Raw genomic sequence first — 21,385 nt, 5'->3', positions numbered from 1 at the left:
TCGACACATTAACAGTATTTTAGCTCGGTATATCCGATAAGTTGCTCGTTATAACAGTGAATCATAATGTATGAAGAAATTCATAAACCAAAATGTCAACGAATGTTTCCTCATTACATCCGAGATCTCGCTATGTCCGAGATCGTAATAACCGAGTTCGACTGTATTATGAAAATTGAAAACGCATTTATAGTAGATTGCTTAGTTAGTGCAATAGTAGATAAGATAGTATAAGATGCTATGACATGAAGGATATTTCGCAAAGATTAAAGTATTTTTTTTCCTGTGAATTGACATAATTTGGCTTTAAGTTTGGATTCTTCTTAAATATCATATTAATATTGAGAAGAAGAATATTTTTACTGTTTATTTAACAATGTTACTGCGATTATCGTTCATTAGGCTCTCTTTTTATATAACGTTTGGTGTATTTTTGCATAATGCAGTCGATGCATGTGAAATATATATATATATAAGTAACTATTTCTATTATTCAACGAATAATTCACAAGATTTTAGAATGTACCTACCATTCTAATTATTGAACATACATAATTCTGAAAACACTCATGAGAAAATATATAGAGATTTTTTTTTCGAAAAAAATAAGACACCCGGCAGAAGTCGAACCTGCGTCTCTTGGGTATCATGTCCTGTGCTTTACCACTATGCTACGAATGTCATGCTTAACTGCGATAAATTCACGGATCACTCCAATATTTTCTGTTGTAACTTACTAGAACTTGCTAATAATTATATTAACTATTTCTTTTATTCAACGGATAATTCACAAGATTTAAGAATGTACCATTTTAATTATTGAATACATATAATTATGAAAACACTCATTGGGAGAGCGCTTATGAGCATGTTTTAAAAAGGCTAATAGTTAAAATTTATCGCAATTAAGCATGGAAGTCGTAGTATAGTGGTAATGCACAGAGCGCGATACCCAAGAGACGCAGGTTTGATTCCTACTGGGTGTCTTACTTTTTTCGAAAAAGATTTTTTCTATTAGCTATATTTTTTTATGAGTGTTTTCAGAATTATGTATGTTCAATAAATAGATATGTTTCATAACGCTTTTTACCCCAGTTTGCAGGTGCAGGAAAAATTGACCGTGCTAGAAATACGATGCAATCATTTAATTAAATGAATTTTCACTATTTTCTTCTTTACTTTGTGGTTATTGCTATATTTAGAAATAATTTAAAAAAACATCATTTTATTATCTGTAAAATCAATCTACTAAAAAATAAAGAAATTCTCCAATCTGTATTATCAAATGTTATTCGTGGTATAATGTTGTGGGAAATACAGAAGTATGTTTTTATATTAATATATTTACTAATCATTAATTTTATTCAATATGGCTGTGAGTAAACAATAGTTTCTTTAATAAGCTTTTTAATATGTTTATGCGTGCGATGTCCGCGATTACCAATTATTGTCAGATCAGTCTGAGATCACTATATTTCGAGATTGTGCGGGCAACGAACAGCTACGTTAATTAATGGCCACAAAACGTGTGAGAACTAATAAAAAATATTAACATTTTAAAACAAATTCATCGTAAATCTTCACCTAAATATATAATTCAAACAATAATAGATAATAATTTACGTAAAAAAATATACAAAGTTAAATTATTGTAACATGTTGAATTTAAATTGAAAACAAACAGCATGATATTATTATATTTCTGATGTATTTATTATAAAAGTTTGAAAAATAAGAAATCAAGTAAAATCTCAAAAATGTTTCCTCAGTAATTTATAAAAAAGCTAATTAAATAATTAGATTTTCACTTATTCTGACCATGTCCAACCCTAATAGGATCATATGGGCCTCCACAGAGTAGAGGTTTGTATTAATAGATTTTTTTTTTACGAGAAATGGATATCAGCCACTTGCTCAACCTATTAGGTCTCATATAATAATATATGGTATTCCGCAGTATGGAGGTACATACACTAAAATACTTTTTACGAAGCATGGTTGTTAACCGATGGTTGAGTTGTTTGATATTCATTTTTTTAATAAACCCAACCGTGAAATTCAATCTCGCGACTTATGGGAGAAAAGACGACCGTTATAGTACAATTCACTTTACGATTACTATCGTCAATTAGTGCCAAAGCGAAAAAACCATATAAAAATAAAGAAAATAGATTTTATTTATACAGGTACACCAAACACGCCGTGAATATCTTGATCTATAGATACGGACTCTAAATAATATGAAAATGGAGCTAAAGAAACGTTTACGAAGGGTAATGATTAAATTAGCTCCAACTTGTTCAGAATTGCAGATTCATTTGTAGCAAACATCACACTTTTGTATCATAAGATTTATTTTCCAAGATTTAGAATTACAAGCTGAAAATAAATTACCAACGTACCACCATACTTATTGTATGTAAAACAACTTAAAGCCTAAATTATTGTATATACATGGGCAAATATAATGAATTATCATAACTTATAATATTTATATAATACTCACAAAAATATAATATACATGATACGTACATACTCATAATACTGAAACGTCAATAGCTGTTGAAGAACGGAACGTTAATTTTATATTGTTAGAAATTTAAATAGAATACGTTTTGGAATCGCTATCAAATGTTGTAATACAAATAGTAAATAATAAATTATAAATCCCTTAAGTTATTTTATAGATCAACAGTTAAATTATTATACACACAAAAATACACAAAAACAGAATGAAATCTAAAACTAAAAATAACATTAATATTTAATTATAAATGGGTAGATAGGTTAACATTTGTATGTTGATATAGGTTTATGATATTATTGAAATTTATCGTATTCATTAGATGTAATCAAGGTCGATGACATTATAATATATTGGAAATGCCGCGTTTAAAGAAAGCGGGTGAGTTATTGAATGGATCAATGGTGGATAAATATTTATATAAAAAAATATTACAGGACCGTCGAATGAATGAGTTTGGGTTGAAACTAGAGCTACTTAAACTGACATGGTATAAAGCTTGGTGTCGGTGTAAATCTCGATGTAAAACGGAAACCCAATAGTTATAATACTTGGCACTCTTGTTATGTAGTTGTGTGGTGTTTAATGATACAATGTTATAGGTATTATGAAGACCGAAAAAGGAAACTGTTTAAATAAAATATGAGCATGAGATCACTGGGAGAATAAACTTGTATATCTCCTTTCTAAACCAGCTGAAGCGCAACCTACCAATATAAGGCTGGTGTTCATTTTAATAATAATAATTATATTCTTAGAATTAATTTTTTCCTCCTTCAGCCTTTCACTCATAGTTTTAATTTAATTATTATGAACATAATATTATTAAACTATATTTTTCTTGATAATCTACGATAACTATAAAACCTTTTCCTATATATTTTTTTTATGTATAAAACATTTTTAATCAATTTTTGGTAAAATTTCTGAAATATACTTATTTATTAGAAAAAATAGAAATAAACCTTGGACTGCATTGGGATTTAAACACACTTATTATTTTGCTTCTAGGGCAAGTAGTTTAACCGTTGAACTATAGACCTAAGTATCCTTCCTACGACCTTCTATTTTATAATTTTAAAAATATAATATTCCCAATGCCTTAGTGCTGTCGACAAAGGATATAGTATAATTATTGCTTATATAATATTTGAGACTTTATGTATAGTAAAACGTACAAAACCATAATAATATTATCTTAGTTTTATCTAAAGCTTCTTTATGGAATATTCTTTTGTTTTACTATTTGATATTGAAATACTACAACACAATTAAGTATACCTAGGTCCTAGTATAACCACAAAAAAAATATTTTTCAGTTTATATAGTCGAAATGGTCGATTCCAATCTTAGATTATAGAAAAATATAGATAGAGCTATTGCAAGTGTTTGTGCTTCAAAACATGACGAACTTTTTCACGCACTTGCCTCGCCCCCTTCACGCTTCCTCCGCGACTATTTCTTGGGTTATTCGAAAATATGTGTGACAGTGTGCGTGTCGTAGTGTTGCCAGATATCGAATATTTATTCCAATGTTACAATTTTACAAGCGATGTTTTTATAAATTATATGATGGCAACACTGGCGTGTTGGTTATGCACTTGGTAAAACTAAACTACTCACTAAAATCGGCTCATGCGGAGGGCTTGATTCCAATATATGATTTGAATTTATTTTAAAGATGTTTCACATTTACATCACATTATTAACATTGAGAATAATCATAAAACATATCTTTTCTACTCGTATAAACGAAATGTCAAAAAGAAATAGACGTAATTTCTAACACGGGTTTAAGTACTAGAATAGTTTTTTTTAAAAAATAAATTAATAACATTCTAACGATACAGTACTGTTTATTTATCCAGAATTAATTATTAAATTTAACGACTTGAATATCTTTGAGAAAACAGCTGAAGTCAAGAAGTTGCTCTGCAAGCTTATAGAATTCTTGGAAATGCCTGCTTGCATTAGATCATCTACAACTTTTTGTTTCTATATGAGAAAAGTTATTATAAAAAATAACTCTAGATATACAATATTATTATCTAGTCAGTGCACTAATCTAAAACATTATAATAGTATTCCGCCTCGACTATTATATTATACGACTATAATATTATATTACACAAAAATATGGTGTAAAAAGTTTGAATACCTCGGTGAAATTATCTTTATTTTTCTAAAATATTTTAGATTCATTAATTTTATTGCTTTACGAGACTCTTTTTTGAAATAAAACTAATCGAGAGGTGTGAAACCACAGCTCACTATTAATATTTATTAATATTTTTTTTTTGATAAACGTGTCAAGTTTTTTGTCCGTATTAGTCGATGGTTATTATAGAGACAAGATTTTACTATGTTAATTTTTTTTATATTTTTTTATGCTTACGCTTTATTTTTTGGTTTATTTATTACGTCGTGTAAAATTAGATTTATTTTCTATAGAATTATATTTACATATATCCTTATTTACACCTGCAAAAGTAGTAAAATTACGATGAAAGATATTACATAAACATAAATGTGGTAATAGGGGTGCTTAAAAGGTTATTATAACATATGAAACGATTTTTTTCTATATTAATTATAATTATTTATTAAGCTATGATAATCGGATGAATAATTTTATTCTATTAAATATTCGCACCAAGGAAATATTTTTTTTTTAAATTAAATATTATTAAGTAGATTGAAAGCTGTATTAAAAATGATATTGTATAGGACATGTTCTCACGTCCCACTGCTATCATGAACCCGCTTTTTGCCCTCCGTCCGCCCCGAAAAACGTCACAACCGATCAAATGAAGAGCATCCGTTTTTTTCTGTTGTTGCAGAAAAGAAACCAGGAACTCCTTTCCTCCTCCGGCAGGCCGTCGTCTTCCTCCCAGTCCTCAACATCCGCAGGCCAACATCAGCCCGGCAAGACCTCCAACAAGTACCAAGGCGGCGGAGACGTAAGACCTACGACTTACAGGCCCCCTACGGCGAGACTGTTGACTTCTAATCTAGAGCAACAGCCGCGCACCGTTTTTGAAGCGCCGCTCAACGTCAACGATGCCAATTTCCAACTCATATATCCCGTAGCTCCGTCCGCTATTCATAGACGGGCCGATAACTTCAGACATCCTCAGGAACAACAGCTTCTGAGATCATACGATGGAAGCTCAGTCAATCGCTACGATCAGAAAGGACAGCAAATTTCTGATAAAACTCTGATTCAGCCGTCCATGGAGATTTATATAAATCATGAGATGCAACAGAAATTGCAGCAATTATATTACAATCAACTGCAGAATGGACAAAACAATCAAGCACAGGTATATCAGCAACAGATAGCACAACCTGCCCAGCAGTTTGTCCAGCATAGATCTTTGCTGCAGAATCAGCCTCAGTATCAACCACAGTATCAACAACAACAACAACAACAGCACCAATTACACCAGCAACAACTGCACCAACAGCAATTGCAGCAGCAGCAGCAGAATTATCAACAGGGGTCCGCCTATCAGTCGCTCCCGCTGTATCAGACGAGACAGGTGCACCCGTCGCAGTACAACAAGAATAACCTTGGGCAATCGAGATATGACCTTGGGCGGGGACGATTTGACCTTGACCTTGGCGGGGGGAGGGCGGACGGGCAGGCGGCCGGGTCCTACAGTCGCTTTTCATTCAATTCCGGGAACCCTAACACAAACTCATACGTCAATAATTACTCGTAGAATATACATTGCCTTCTACGGAGGTTCGCGCTATAGGCTACGTCGTCATACATTATGTGCATCGTTAGGAATATCTCACCGTTTCGATACTTTCATTCGTACGTAATAAATTCATCAATGGATTATATCTAAAATCATTACTCATCACTATTATATAGGATAGATTACATTAAATATTCGATTTTACCATAATAAACTGTGAATATTTATTAAATAACATTTGTTAAAAAAATAATGAAAGTCAATGTTTCATATTATTAATAAATTATAAGTACTTATAGTGATTGTATTTACACATTTTATCCAGTGTTGAATTTATTATTTTAATGAAATTATACATTTCATTCCTAGGCACATATTTATATTTATCTGAAAAATAATTCACACCTCATATTATTTTATATCAATAAAATTCTTGTTACGTTTGTTTATTGTTTTTAAGAAAACATAAAAATAAGCCCATCCAAACTTTTGTAAAGTTTTATTGCTGTCTCACGGAAATTTATTGAAGGGAATCATTTTATTTCGATAAAAAAGTATTTTTTTGCTCGATTATATTATTAAAACAACATTGGACATTCATGATTTTTAAAAATATTGCAAAGTACGTTTTTTTCCGTAAATAATGAGTAACATATTATAAATATTTGAAATGCATAGCGTATTTAAGAGAGTGAAATAGTCTTGAGTATGTTATTCAGAAATGGAATGTGAATTGAATATCACACGATTTGTACGTAAAATAAATATTTTTTATAGATACAATTACATTACCGTCACCAATCCATAATCAGAGTCGCAATTTGATTCTTTGAAATATATAACAAAATTCCTTGATTAATACATTGCAATGGTTTAAATTTAGAGTGCTAGTATTATAAAGGAAAATAGCGTACTATGAAAATTGACAGCGCGAAGCACTGAAATATTGAAGAAAATTGATAATAATTTCTTCATTCAATTTTAAAAAAAGTTGTGTAGGTATAACGACTTGGTTTCACGACAATTAGTAGTATTTGATAATATGACGTGGAGAGTCTCTTTTATAATTCTGAATACCTAATTCTATTTTACGGTCAATTAAATTAGTTATACCTGTCGATTTTCATTGTTACTCATTGCTAAAAATGTAACACTGGACAGGTATAATAGTGTTATAGTTAGTAACACGTTTCATATTTAATTAACTGCTTCCAGATAATCAGTGTGAGCTGCTTGAATATTTTTATGTACTTTATGTAAAATATCTTATTTCACGCTTCTAAATTTCTACGTCTTTTCTCTTTCCTTACTCTCAGCTCTTTTTAGTTTTTAACTTCTCGAAGTCTATCTAAATAATCTCTTCTTCTCGCATGAGGTCGACCAGTTCTTCATTTTTCTTCTGGTTTTCCTAATGTCAGTCTTTCGTCACGCATGATTCGTTTATCCAATGTACATTTCCCAACCATTTACGATTAATCAATTTGATATTGCCCTCGTATAAAGCATACAGCTCGTTATTATATTTATGTATATACTCCGAGTGCATCTCATTGACAGATAGGAATATACTACGTAGTGCACTCCGTTCAAATGAGCCTAGTACTATTTTTTATATGTTTCGATATGCATCAGGTTACTTTAAATATGATTAGAATTAATCATTATGCTGTTGTTGTATGCCATGGCTCAAATCTTTTGCAGTAACATTTAAGTGATTATCCGCGAGTTTATGATTCCTCCACATGCCTATCAAACGGTAAATTATGTTAATGACTAATCGTTGAAAGATAATCGCTGTATATGCAAATATTTACAGCTATTCGATTGATGTGTATGTAGGGATTGAAATACCGGTATCCCAGTATTTTTCGATACCGAAATACCGGTTAATACCGATATTATTCGGTATTGAAAGTGGAAACAAAATGTATTAATTATTATAAAAGGCTTAAGAGGACTGTATTTTTGTCGGGTTACGCGATGTCTGGTTTACTTCCGTGGCCCTTAATCGTCCTTGGTGACCCATATGTTATAAAATATAAATACTTGAAGAAGTTTCTTATATAATATATTATAATATGTATTGCTAGATAATTCTATTTTTCCCAATTATTTTACGAATACCATTATTCAATAGGAAATAATGAAATACCGGTATTGGTATTTTAATTTATTCGGTATTGCAATCCCTATGTGTATGCAAGCATTCTTTGAACTAAAATCATTTTACTCAGCTACGTTGTCTTGAGTGATTTGTTAGGCATAACTATTTAAATACATATATTGGAATGCTGCTAATTATATCAATAAAGTATTGGATTAGATAGTTTTGCCAGGTTAATGTTAATTCAGTACCTGCTGAAAACACGTTATTTATTTTAGGTGAAAATGATCCGCCAGTGAATTTATTCGCCATTGATTCTCATTTATATCGCATTATGCAAATGAATTGAATATAAGAGCGTACAATAAAATTTAAATTATTAATTTTCAAACATGTTTAAAATAATTTTATATTATAAATACTATGTGGTTTGCCTTCATAAAACAGTCAATAATAAATATGTCTTTATCATCAAATCGAGTGCATGCATCCTATTCGCGGATGATTTTCTATGAATAATCAAATTCAAGTAGGTATTTATTTACGTATTTTTATTTACTTATGATCAGATTAAGTAATTGGCGTGATTTAATCACGTTGAAATTAGTCTCAGTCTAGAAATGAGTTTTCAAGAATTTCGAGAATAATTTTTTCTCGAGAAATCATTAATGAGAATAAGTTTTTAGAAATGCAAAAAAAAGCTCTCGATTCTCTCTCGAGCTCTTTGATTCTGACCGGAATATCTAAAATTTTCAATTAAGGAAGCAAAAAAACGAAAAAAAAAATGTCAAGGAGAGAGAATTCCATAATAATGTCGATGTTTTGAGAATCTTGAGAATTTTAGAGAAATCAAAAAACCAATCTCGAATTCTTGAGATATTCATATATATATTGGAAATATTCTTAATTTCGAAAATTTTCAAATCTCGAGAAACAAAGGAAGTACAGAAATCACAAGCTCTGTCGACATCTTCATCTTCATCGACAGAAATACGTCTTCTCTTCGTCACAATATTATTTCGAAGCTTTGATAACGTTAGTGTTTTGATACTTTGTCTTTTATTGTAAGTACGTAAATATGTATGTATTACATAATAATAATATATGTTCATGTCTTTTGCCTTAAAGCTCGTAACTTTATTAATTATTATTACAATTTTTTTTATGCAAAATAAATAATGAAGTATGGTAAATTTTATCGTTTACGAATGCTGTTATCTTTGGTTATTAATAAATAAAGTACGATTGTCATTTAAATTAACTAATAATCAGACCGAGACGCGAATAAAGAAAATATCGCAGTATCTTCGATTGGCGTTATGTCATCCGAAATAGTCTTTGAAATTTTAAATAATCTGGGTTCATTATGCAAAAAAAACTTAACGATTCAATAAAAAAAAAACAATGCCAATGACATTTGAAATGGTCAATTAATTATTGCCAGAGGAAATTAAATTGGGTATGCAAATTGCGGATACAAAACTAAAAGAAAATAATGTCAGAAAAGACTATATTGTGCGTTTTGCGATGTTCATATACCTAAATATGTTTGTAATCGAATAATTTGCAATGTACAAAGCTTAAAAAATATAATGCAATAACATTATGTTATTCTTTATTAATCTATCGACTTCATTTAAAATGTAAATCACAGGTTGGTACTTGGTTAATACTTATTAGATATGATATATATTTCAATAGATATCATTTTAGTCATTGCAAATTTTGACGAACAAAACGTTAATATTTTTTTCGTTGCTTTTATGGGGAGCGGATGTTGAGTCTATTTACATCACTTACAGTGACGTGTTCCATGGGATGTTTTTGAACAAAATTTGTGAAAAAAGTCGGTTGTAGGTAGAGTTGGGTTTCGGGAATTTCCCGACGGGAATTCTCGAGAAATTTTCGAGATTTCCCATCCGGAATCTCGAGAATTGAAATTTTAACATTTCGGAAATCCCGGATCTCGAGAATCTTTTCTTGAGATTCGGGATTTATTTTTTATAAAATATTTATTGAAAAAACGATTTTCTATATCAAAAAAGTGGACATAAAACACAAAACGTTCAAAACTGATTGGGGCATTTAACACAATTAAGCCAATGTCGACTCAAAATGAGGGCAATTTTTGCAACATCAGGGTATTTTGTGTCTCAAAAGCGTATGCGATTGTCAGACGCTGCGATTGACAGTCTGTGTTTTTTTAAATCCTATTTTAATAAGTAATGTTTTGAATTATTTTTGCTTTCCTACTTCTATTTTGTTTGTCTTCTTAAATAAATAAAAAAGTCGTTTTTTTTAATTTGTCTGATTTTAGGATTTTTATAGGTTTTTTTTTTAAAATTTCCCGATATCTCGGGAATTCTTGAGAATTCATTTCTGGAAATCCTGAATCTCGGGAATTCAAAATTTCATCATTTCGGGAAATCCCGAATCTCGAGATTGACATTTTCTCGGGAAATACCCAACTCTAGTTGTAAGTACCTTTTGGGAGGTTTTGAGATAATATTGTTACAAATTTATTGATACTATAACGACTTGTAAAAATCGTTATAGATATAAATACTTGTCAATAATTAAAATAATAATTATTGATAAATATGTTAACACTAATAATATTATTGAATTGATAATACACACTATTCAAAATTATTTATGTCACCATTTGTTATTGTTAATGTTTCTTTTATACATTTTAGTGTATAATTCATTATCTAAAATGTTTTAAAATGACATATTTAACGACTGACCCAAATGACAAACTCCAATAAAAGCTCCATTTTGACATTGTTTTAATAATCGGGACAGTATAAATTTTGTAAATCCTGAAATGGTAAGGATATAATAATTAACAGGATGTAATGAAAGACTATGATTCTTTTTTAAATGTGAAATTATGACAAAGTTATTTTTTTTCATTATAAATGTAAATACGGTACAATATTATTGAATTTTAATGACGGAAACATGATTATTTAATGTTCATATAAAAAAATGTAGGTTGATAGCTTTCTGTATCAATAGATGTAAATAGAATTGCATCCGTGTCATAGAAATGCGTGACATCGATTGTTTTTAGACTGATAAAAACATATTTTTACGAGATATAATTATGTTAAAAGTATAAAAGTCTTTGTGTTTGAATTGACTCGATGAATTAATATTATGAAAAGACGTCCGTTACAAATCATGAATGGGGGAGGGGTTGCTATAATATGGAAACATCGTCATTATTCGCAAGACGTCCACTCAAATTTAATCGATTCATATAGACAGGTAATAAAATATGAGCAAGCCACTGATTACTTACCTGGCCGAAGGGGCATTGACATCTGCATTGTGTAACGAACGCAGACTCTCGATTATATTAAACCTCCTTACTCTTGTGGATTGTGATGCAACCGAGTTAAACAACCATGTATCTATACAGCCATTTATAAAGAATCAGTTACTTTGTATGTATTACAATTATTGCTAACAATCACATTACAAAATTAAGAGAATAAATTATTACATCCTACTGTTTTATGTCGCAGATGTTTAAGGAGAGTTGTAGCATTATTATATAACACGGCTTTGTGGGATAACATAAAAGCATTCTACAATAGAATAAAGAATAATATTTTCTATAGTAGGTACATACTAAAATAGAGTTTATGCAATCAACATTCGTATGTAAGTGCTGTCCAGGGAACATTAATCTGTTCTGGGGTGCTGTCATATTACTCGTATGTTCACTACAGAGATACTCTTTAATACATTTTTTTTTTAAAAACATTTCCTCATCCCTGCAGTGTTACAGTTAGTAACAGCTTTATTATTTTCCATTATACGCTTAATTGAAAAATACTGATATAAGTATCTAGTAGTAATGCGAAGCCAGTCGCCATAGACTATGACGTTAAAGACAGATTTGGTTTATGATTTAATAACGGTTAGGTCATAAACCGTAAGAAGAACTAAGCTTCTGGAATATGCTCAAATATTAATAATATTGCATGCACGTTTCGTTTACGTGACAGGCTTAAATGAAAATTATGGTACAGATATAATATGCGGATTTATATCTAAATTAGCAATTTTATTTAAATAGCGCTTCTCTAGATGAAAAAATCGATTATTTCAGATGAATATAATATTATTGCGAATTCTTATAATATATTATGTTTAATCCCGAGGTTTCAGGATCGATAAATCGAACGAGAAACAAAATTTCTCGTTCCTGTGATTGCAAACCCCTTTAATTTTTGAAGTACTTTTATTTACTCTCAATCTTTAATGCGAGTACCTATGCTGTACTTATTTATAAAAAAATCTCAATGTAATTCGTGGCAAAAAAATGAAACATCTTATACAATATTTTTTTATGTATGAAAAATTTAATTTAATTAAATCACCGGTTGTATTAATTGAAGAGATCATACGTCGAAAATACTATACATGACCAATAATAAATTATTATTACATACTAGCTATATGTACTTAGGATTTTATATGAGAGAAATAATGCATTAAAACAGCTGTGGTATTCACATTTTTTCTTAATACATTATGTTATTATTTCATATCACTTCGTTATAAAATACACAATTAATTTGCCTTCAAATTTAAATAAAAGATAAATCATATATTTATGTTTTGACATAGGCTATTTTACTACAACGCTCACACAATTGTCATTAGTATTAAAATAAATTCGTTCAGTTTACAATTTAATCTCCAAATTAATGTGTTTTCATTAAAATGTTGCTTGATAAATATAATAATAAAAAAAAATAGTTTAACTTTCTCCTTTAAAAAAAATTCAAATGCTAACAAAAGCTGTTTTCTGTTTATTCCTTTTACAAATAATTATTAATGATTTATATATTTATTTACATAATTAAGTAGTCTTTTGGTAAAATGTTAAACATTTAAAATATTTACATAATTAATCGTTTCTACAAGTCATTAAAAATCACAGTAAAAATATATTTTAATAAATTCACATTTTAATTTAATTAAACACATTGTTGGAATTTGGAGGAGCTTATTTATTTTGAGATAGCACAAATTATAACTTAAATTGTATTAAGTATAAAGATGTATATATATTTTTTAATTAAAGTATTGGTATATATTATAATTACGGGATGCCATCCAGAGATATATTGATGCCGAAATTCTTGTATTGAAAATGCTGAAAGCCCGTGATTTCAGTATTGGTTTATAATTTGTCCGAATTTAAATATCGATTTCATCATATTTTAGGACTTAGGTATACCCTTCATATGAGATTTAAAAATTAATATTGTTACTTTTAATAATAATAATAATAATAATAAGAGGGGTCGTATCATGAAAATTGTTTTAGGACATAGAAAAAAGTTCTTTAATCAAGGATAGGTAGTACCTACCTACTTAGGTACCTACGCAACAAAATGTTCAGGATTTTAGTAATCGGCATCTTTTTTTACGTACCGAACAGGGCTCGAAATGGACCGGAACGCATCGGAGAGCCGTTCCGGTTCATAAAATCTCCAAAATTATCGCTCCGTCTCATGGAAATATTAATTTGACCGCCTGAGCTAGATATGTCATATAATAAAAAAATCTAACAGACTTATTTTTATAAAATACATATACAATTAGATAACGTAAATATTTTCATAATATTATCGAGCGCTCCGGTTCGTAAAATTTTCCATTTCGAGCGCTGGTACCTAACTATATAATTTCTCTCTACTCAATAAGAATTAGGGTTCGAAATGAACAGGAGTGCCATTCCGGTTCATGAAATCCCCTAAATCATCGCTCCGCCTCGTGGAAAAAAATAATTTGACCATTTGAACTGGAAATGCCGTATAACAAAAAATCTAACACACTTATTTTTTTATAAAATATATTATATAGATAGCTATGTTAATATTTTCGGAAAATTATTGATCGCTCCCGTTCGTAAATATTTCCATTTTGAGCACTGATAATAATAAAGATTTTTAATGTCTGTAGGTAATTTTTAATATTTGTACGATGTAGGTATATTACTACTTTTGTAAAAATCATATTATTTCAATGCACCTGTGTGGTATCACTTTTACAGCGCTTTTCAGTTTGCGCGAGCTTCAGTTTTCCCGTCCATTTATACGGGCTTCCCGATACAACCCGGTTTGCACGCTTGCATTACAGCATGAGCGTCTAGCCGGCGCTTTACAACTACCTCCTAGGATCGACATCAAGAAAACTAGTTCCAAAACCCCGGTACTGAAAATTCTCACGGATTTGTACTCCATAAAATTATTGCTTAATAGATTTTCATTATAATTTTCAGAATCTCCTTACACTGTTGGGATTATTATATTACTATTCCATATCAGTTTTTTTATAATACATTGGTGATAAACAGCTTATATTATAATCTTATAGTTTTATGATAATGTCATTCTTTTTTTCTTAATTACATTTATGTACGAGGACATGCACGTTTTAAATGTAATATTAAACGACTCACTCGAAAATTCGTGTTGGTTTGCAAAAACTCGCGATGCTATGCGCATAAATTCAACCCACTGGACGCACGGAAAGATAACAGATCACTGATTACATTATTATGGGTTATGCAACAATTATTCGGATTGTTCTCACGGTTGAAATGTGATAGCTGGTGATCCGATAGGGAATCGAGCGGTGAAAGTTGAATCCGATCAGACAGACCAAATGATTTGTAATGAACTATCTCGCCGATGAAAGTCGATAATAACTAAATAATAAACGATTAAAAATATATCTCGGCTTGTTACAATTTGCAGCTGATCAGAGATGCGTATAAACATAGAAGATTAAATGTTTTGAGATAAATGACTCGGGTTTAATATGAATATTATTAAGTACATTTTGTTAAAAAAAATCGTCATTTTCTGAACGAGCTTTTCCTTGAAAATAATGAAAGTTATATAAAGTCTCTTTTTTGATGGTTTATCTCAATTATTCTCTTAATAATATAACTCTTTGACTTTCATTGAAATAACATATCTATTGCTGTTGAAACTATCTTTAAAATTAAAATACCTACATTAAACCAAGCTATAGTCATATCTGATGAGGTATTAAATCATACTAGGTTTTAATATTATCTATTTTTAGAACTAATTAAATTCTCATAGATTTGAATAATAAAATTGGTCCTTCCCATTAGTTTTTTTAAACTTAAATAATAATATTATATTTCAATTTTAATTTAGTATCCGCGGTCAATTTGCCGAGCCTAAGCAACGCATAAGCATACTTAAACAAATCGATTATAAAATGATATCAGCCAACTGTGTCATATAGAAGGCAACCAATTTTTAACTTAATAATAATAACAAAAAGATATAATATAATACATGAGGTCAAATAATAATGTGTATGAATCGATATATGTAATTGGGTGTTAGGTACATATTATTATTTTAACACGTGTTACGCAGACCCTGCAAGAGATCATTAGAATTAAAGTCACTTAGTACATTAAATGTAATTAAATTAATTTACATTAACTTTGACTCAATGTCTTGGGATAATTGCCTCATATAGGATTAATAGAATTTAGAATTAGACAATTCATTTTTTATGCACTTCGTTTGCCCTGAATAAAATGACCGTGAGACATAAAAAAGCAATAAAAGTGTTAAATCATCTGCATCAATTAAGACACTAACATAATTTATCTAAAAATATAATGGATCCAGCACGTTCTTGAACTTTGATAAAAATTACAATGATCAAAATAAAACTCTTTCAATTCGTATGAAATACATTTATGAATACGTTTGTTTATCAAATCTGGCCTTCACATAACAATATACCTACCTACTAATATTAATCATTTTAAAATTGATGTTATTGAGAACACGATAAAAAGTATTTTTTTCAAAATTTAATAAAATTTGCTTCAAATGTGTTCGATTTCAAACTCACATGAATGAACTTTTTTAAAAATAAAAATCTCCCAGTGAATAACTTTTTGTGATAGGAATAACCAAGCATAATATTTTTATTACATCACATAATATCTACTTAAATAGAAAATAACATTTTAATATAGGTAAAATGTATTAATAATAATTTAATATTTTCTGATGTTATAATAATAAATGCATTCTTAAAGAATAAAAATCATTTTAGTACCTACATAATATTATACTTAATTAATTTTATTGTTCACCTACCTAATGTTGTTACCTACAAAACTTTATAAAGAGTGTTACCATACATACAATATTTTATAATAATATATTTTTTATACAAATCTACATATCTACCTAAATATGTTTATAGGTACATACCTAATTTTAATTTATTCATAGTTATTATTTCATCAAAACGTTGATCAAAAAGTTACCAGTTATACATTATATTGTGATAGGGAACATTGCCATAAATTAAAAAAAAAAATAGGTATTTACTCTATTATATTGGCCAGTGAAACATGAGTGAAAAATATATTATTATTTTATAAAATAAATAATATAATATTGTATAGAATTTATAAATTGAAAATTTGCCGAACATATTTTTATTGTTATAAGTTTGAATACCAACATATTAATTATATTTATTTTATATCTTTTTAGATTTTAAATAATAAAGTTTTTTTTAATTTTTGTACAGAATACTGTGTTTTTTTTAGTAAATTATTGTGTTCCTACTACAGTTTACTTATCCAAATATGATTCCTATTATATTATTGATTGACATGTTGATGGTAGGGTGCCTCATCTAAAAATAAATAAACAAAAATGAAGGTAAAATTATTTAACCTTGCCCATTATGTGGTGTCAAGTCCTGTTACAAAGGTTTTTTTTAAGTTTAGCCATGCACTATATTTAATATTTTTATTATTACTAGAATCATCAACAACTAGATATATTATAAACTTTAATATGTTGCCAAAACCGCTATTTACTATTTATTTTGTCTATGATACTATAAACATACTAAGCATGAAGTTCGATAGTTTTGACAGAAAATATGACGTAGTTATAGCGCTTGTACACGTGCATGGATTTACTGGCATCAATAGTGTGTCAATTAAACTTAAACTATCGCGATAATAACTGTTACTACAGTGTCTGCCAATGTCTCGCCAATCTCATTATTCAAATGTAAGCGAGACGCATTGTTATCATTGTATCATTGTATGGTGCAAGAAGAATAGTGAAGATTGGTAAACGTCACAATGCGTTGCCCAGTGTAGTTCGTATATTTTCCAGTAGGTTCGCCACTATAGTTCGACTGCGCATGCACTTATGTCATGCAAGTTCCAACTATCGTGTGAAAATTCAGAAGCTTCTGAGCTTTTTGATCCGTGCATGCAATCTTGCAACTTGCACGATGATACATGTTTAAACGTGAATTTTCTTGTTATGGTTGCGATAATACACACTGTCAGCAGTAAATTCATGGTCGTGTAAAAGAGGCATTAGAGCAGCGCTGAAGAGAGAAAACGATGCAATAGTCTTCATGTAAGAGCAGTCGGAAATAATAATGGTAAAAATAATAAAATTTACTCTATGTAATTCGTGCGCAGTAGAACAAATCGCAATCTGCGCAGTTTCAAGATTTAGTTGTTTCACTATAGGAATACCTAGTTAAGATATTAAATATGTCATGAAGTGCACTATTAAATTATAATAAAAAAATATTAGCCTTTGTAACATAATTACACCATTGAATGAGCAAGATTATTATTATTATATTATAATATATTAATTTCCTTTAAATAAAAATCCATATAGCAGTAATTGAAAAGATCTATTCATTTTAAACTATAGAAACGGTTTGTTTAGCTGTTTTTGGTGGTGGTAGATCCCTAGTATATCTGTGAGTAGGTTTTAATTTAAATTAATGTATTTTTTCAGTCAAAACTAAATTGTGAAGTCCTCTACGATGACTTGGCTTTTGAAGTGAGGTGGGCAGTAGCCGGTGAGAGCGTAGTCGTGCAACTGGTAGCCAAATTAGGTGAGTGTTAATAGTCAAAAATTATAATTCGGTTACTTATGTAATAACATGTTTTTATTTTAAAAAGTTCATTGCACTTTATAACTGATGGGACTGCAATTACTTAAAATTTGCAACAACAACAAAACATGAGTGGTAAAACAAACAGGTTTAGCTTTTAGGGAAATCAGCTAAATAATTTATATTTAAAATTAAATTTGAATTATTATAAAGCTTAATATGTAATTGAAATAGAGCGGTGTAATTTTTTAGGCACCCAAGCATGGATATTCTCTTTTATTTGTCATTCTAGGAGAGAAAAACTTCTTTTATAGAGATGTACCCTTAACGTGTAAAAATTAAGTAAATTAATGATCCCTTCTCTATTAATTTCTATACAAACAAGTTTGTCGTATAAAACATATCACTGACAACCAACTGGAACTTACTTTATTGATTTTTATAAGGGAATCACAGCCATTATTTGTTCACCATTGTATCATTCAACGTGTAGTGTACGCTAGAATAATGAGAACAGCAGAATTGTCATTTAAAGATTTAAAGATAGTGAATAAGGACTTCTGTTGGTTATTATTATTAACACAATTAATGAGACGTAAATAAAAAAGCATGGTTTTAAGAAGAACGCGTTTAAATATTTTGTTGCTTTTTGTTATGTACATTAATATTATTAACATAATATTGCTGGATGGAAATGATTTTTAATGGCATTGTAGAGTTTATAAAAATATTGTCATGCCAGAATGCTTAGACTATAGATACATCTAGACGCCACCCACTGCATTGCTAAATGAAGCTGCGTGCCGTGCGTTTGGTTTGTGGGCGAGTGAACGCATTCGTACACAAATGTTTGAGACCATAGACCATTTCGCTAGTGCTCGCCCAAAGTGCTCGCACTAGACGCTCAGAATTAAAATATAATTTTCTATTTTTTTACGTTATATAGTATTTTTAAGCGATCAAAACGCAACCATTAGGTAAAGATATCCATAAAGTAATTTTAAAGAAACACTAGGTCACTGATATTAAAATATATAATAATATATACAAATAAATTATCACGAACATGTATCAACTTACTTATAAAACGTAATACCATCTTCTTGCTTATCAGTACGGCTACCACATTTTAATACAACACACAGAACCATCTTTTTTACTTAATTAACTTAAAATATTTACCACTGACTTTATGTTTAACACAAAAAATATCAATTTTAGCAACCCGCGCTCTCAGGTTATCGACGCTTAGTTAAGCAACAAACTAAGATTTGGCAGCGACACCACAGCAAATCATCTCACACATCTGTAAACCTTTTATCTTACTCTAGCACGTGTCTCAGAAATTATAAGGGTGCCGAATACTTTCTCACTCGCACTTATGCATCGTTTTTGTTCAGGCCTTGCCAGAACGCCTTAATTTTACTTAATTATAGGGACAGAAAAATTTATTTTACTGTTCTTCTTCTATTCAAATTCTCAATTCTTCATTGGCGGCATCCATAACATAATTTAATGATGCCAGCAGTAATATTTTTTTATGTAAATCTAGTTTGAATTTTTATTTCAGGCCTTAGGTGCAGATTTAAATTAAATTGTACACTCTAAACTTCTAAAGAGACATGGTTTAATAAGTACACTCTAAAGTAAGAATACTTTTCCATGGAAGTAGAAGTTGCAAGTCGTATTAATAAAACATTTATTATAATAATAATATAATAATAATATATTAATATAATAAAAAATATATATTAAAATATTTATTTGTATCCTTTCCAGAGGATGGTGAATACATGTCTTTCGGTATATCTGGAGACGACACTCACAGTCAGATGGTGGGAAGTGATGTCACCGTTGCTTGGGTTGATAAGTCCACACTGAAGGGATACGCGTTTGATTACTATCTTGATGCTAAATCTCAGTGTGCTGGAACCAGAGGAAGTTGCCCTGATGAAAGAATTGCCGTAAGTAGCCAACATTTTTATTAAAATGATAATATATTATGTCAATTGACAATATTATTATAATTTGATTTTCCATCTGTGAATCATTATTGAAAGCTTATAATATAATCGAAAAATAAATTATTGTCAATTCCCAAAAGTTTTGACAGTTGAATCTTTATGAAAGTAATAAAATAATATTATATTTCCTACCGACTATTTAGCAATGATTGGTAGATGACAGAATTTATCGAAATAGATGGACTATAACATTATAAAGAAGAGAAAAAAAAATATAAAATACAATAGAAGTCCAGCTAAAAACAATTTGGTAAAAATATAATTCATTCATTATGATCAGTAATTGTCTACAAAATCTTCAGAAATGATTTATTTCATGAACAAAAACAGGTATAAAAAATGACTTATTGATTGGAATTGAGACAATCATAACTACTATAACAAATGGAGACAATTTTAAAATTTGATCCAACATAATTTTGCAAAAATCGTTTGCAGTAAATCTATTATGGATGACAACTGGTAGTAAAACTATTTATAACATTAATTAAAATTACAATAACCAAAAATATAGATCCTGGATGAAATGCAATTGCTGTGGTTATTTAAAAAAGATAATATCTTAAAGCAATTTGTAATCAGAGATGTAGCTGCATTAAATCAATATGTTTATTTATATTCAGGAAAAAACCAACTCAGTACGTCTGTTGAACGCTGCCATGGTGAACGGATATTCGATTGTCACCTACCAGCGACCATTGAAAGCTGCCGATGAACTTGACAGAGCCGTTGTCTCTGATAAACCTCAACCAGTCGTTTGGGCTATCGGGCCACTCAATTCAAGAAAGGAAGTTTCATACCACACCCACTTCCCTAAGGTTTGTTATTTTTCTATATTTTTTCTTGCTTCTGTAGAGAAGAAAATTATTGGAGAGATGTCATGATCGTAGGTATTTATAAAAATTTACACTATAAAAATAAACTCTTTTGACGAATAAAAAAAAATATACCCTTCTTTAAACATGTAAAACTAAACAACATGGTAATAAATAATAGATAAATATTTTATTGTTCTCGGTCACTGACTATAGGTAACTAACTGAGA

The 21,385-nt window shown here is 29.5% G+C and overlaps 1 protein-coding gene across 1 annotated transcript in view; it reads left to right on the top strand.

Annotated features, from left to right (window-relative positions):
- The window catches only part of LOC147067370 (protein Skeletor, isoforms D/E-like), a 91,675-nt gene that overhangs the window by 58,853 nt on the left and 11,437 nt on the right, over positions 1–21,385 (top strand). The window contains exons 7-9 of the mRNA XM_085954271.1: positions 18,217–18,316; positions 20,096–20,280; positions 20,964–21,158. Of these exons, the coding sequence (XP_085810397.1) occupies positions 18,217–18,316; positions 20,096–20,280; positions 20,964–21,158 (480 nt within the window). The remainder of the gene's footprint in view (positions 1–18,216; positions 18,317–20,095; positions 20,281–20,963; positions 21,159–21,385) is intronic.

Source organism: Rhyacophila brunnea, unplaced genomic scaffold (assembly GCF_057557595.1).
Source record: "Rhyacophila brunnea isolate RB1 unplaced genomic scaffold, BYU_Rbru_1.0 scaffold_4, whole genome shotgun sequence".
NCBI classification, from domain to species: domain Eukaryota; kingdom Metazoa; phylum Arthropoda; class Insecta; order Trichoptera; family Rhyacophilidae; genus Rhyacophila; species Rhyacophila brunnea.
This window is presented reverse-complemented; position numbering and strand designations above follow the sequence as displayed.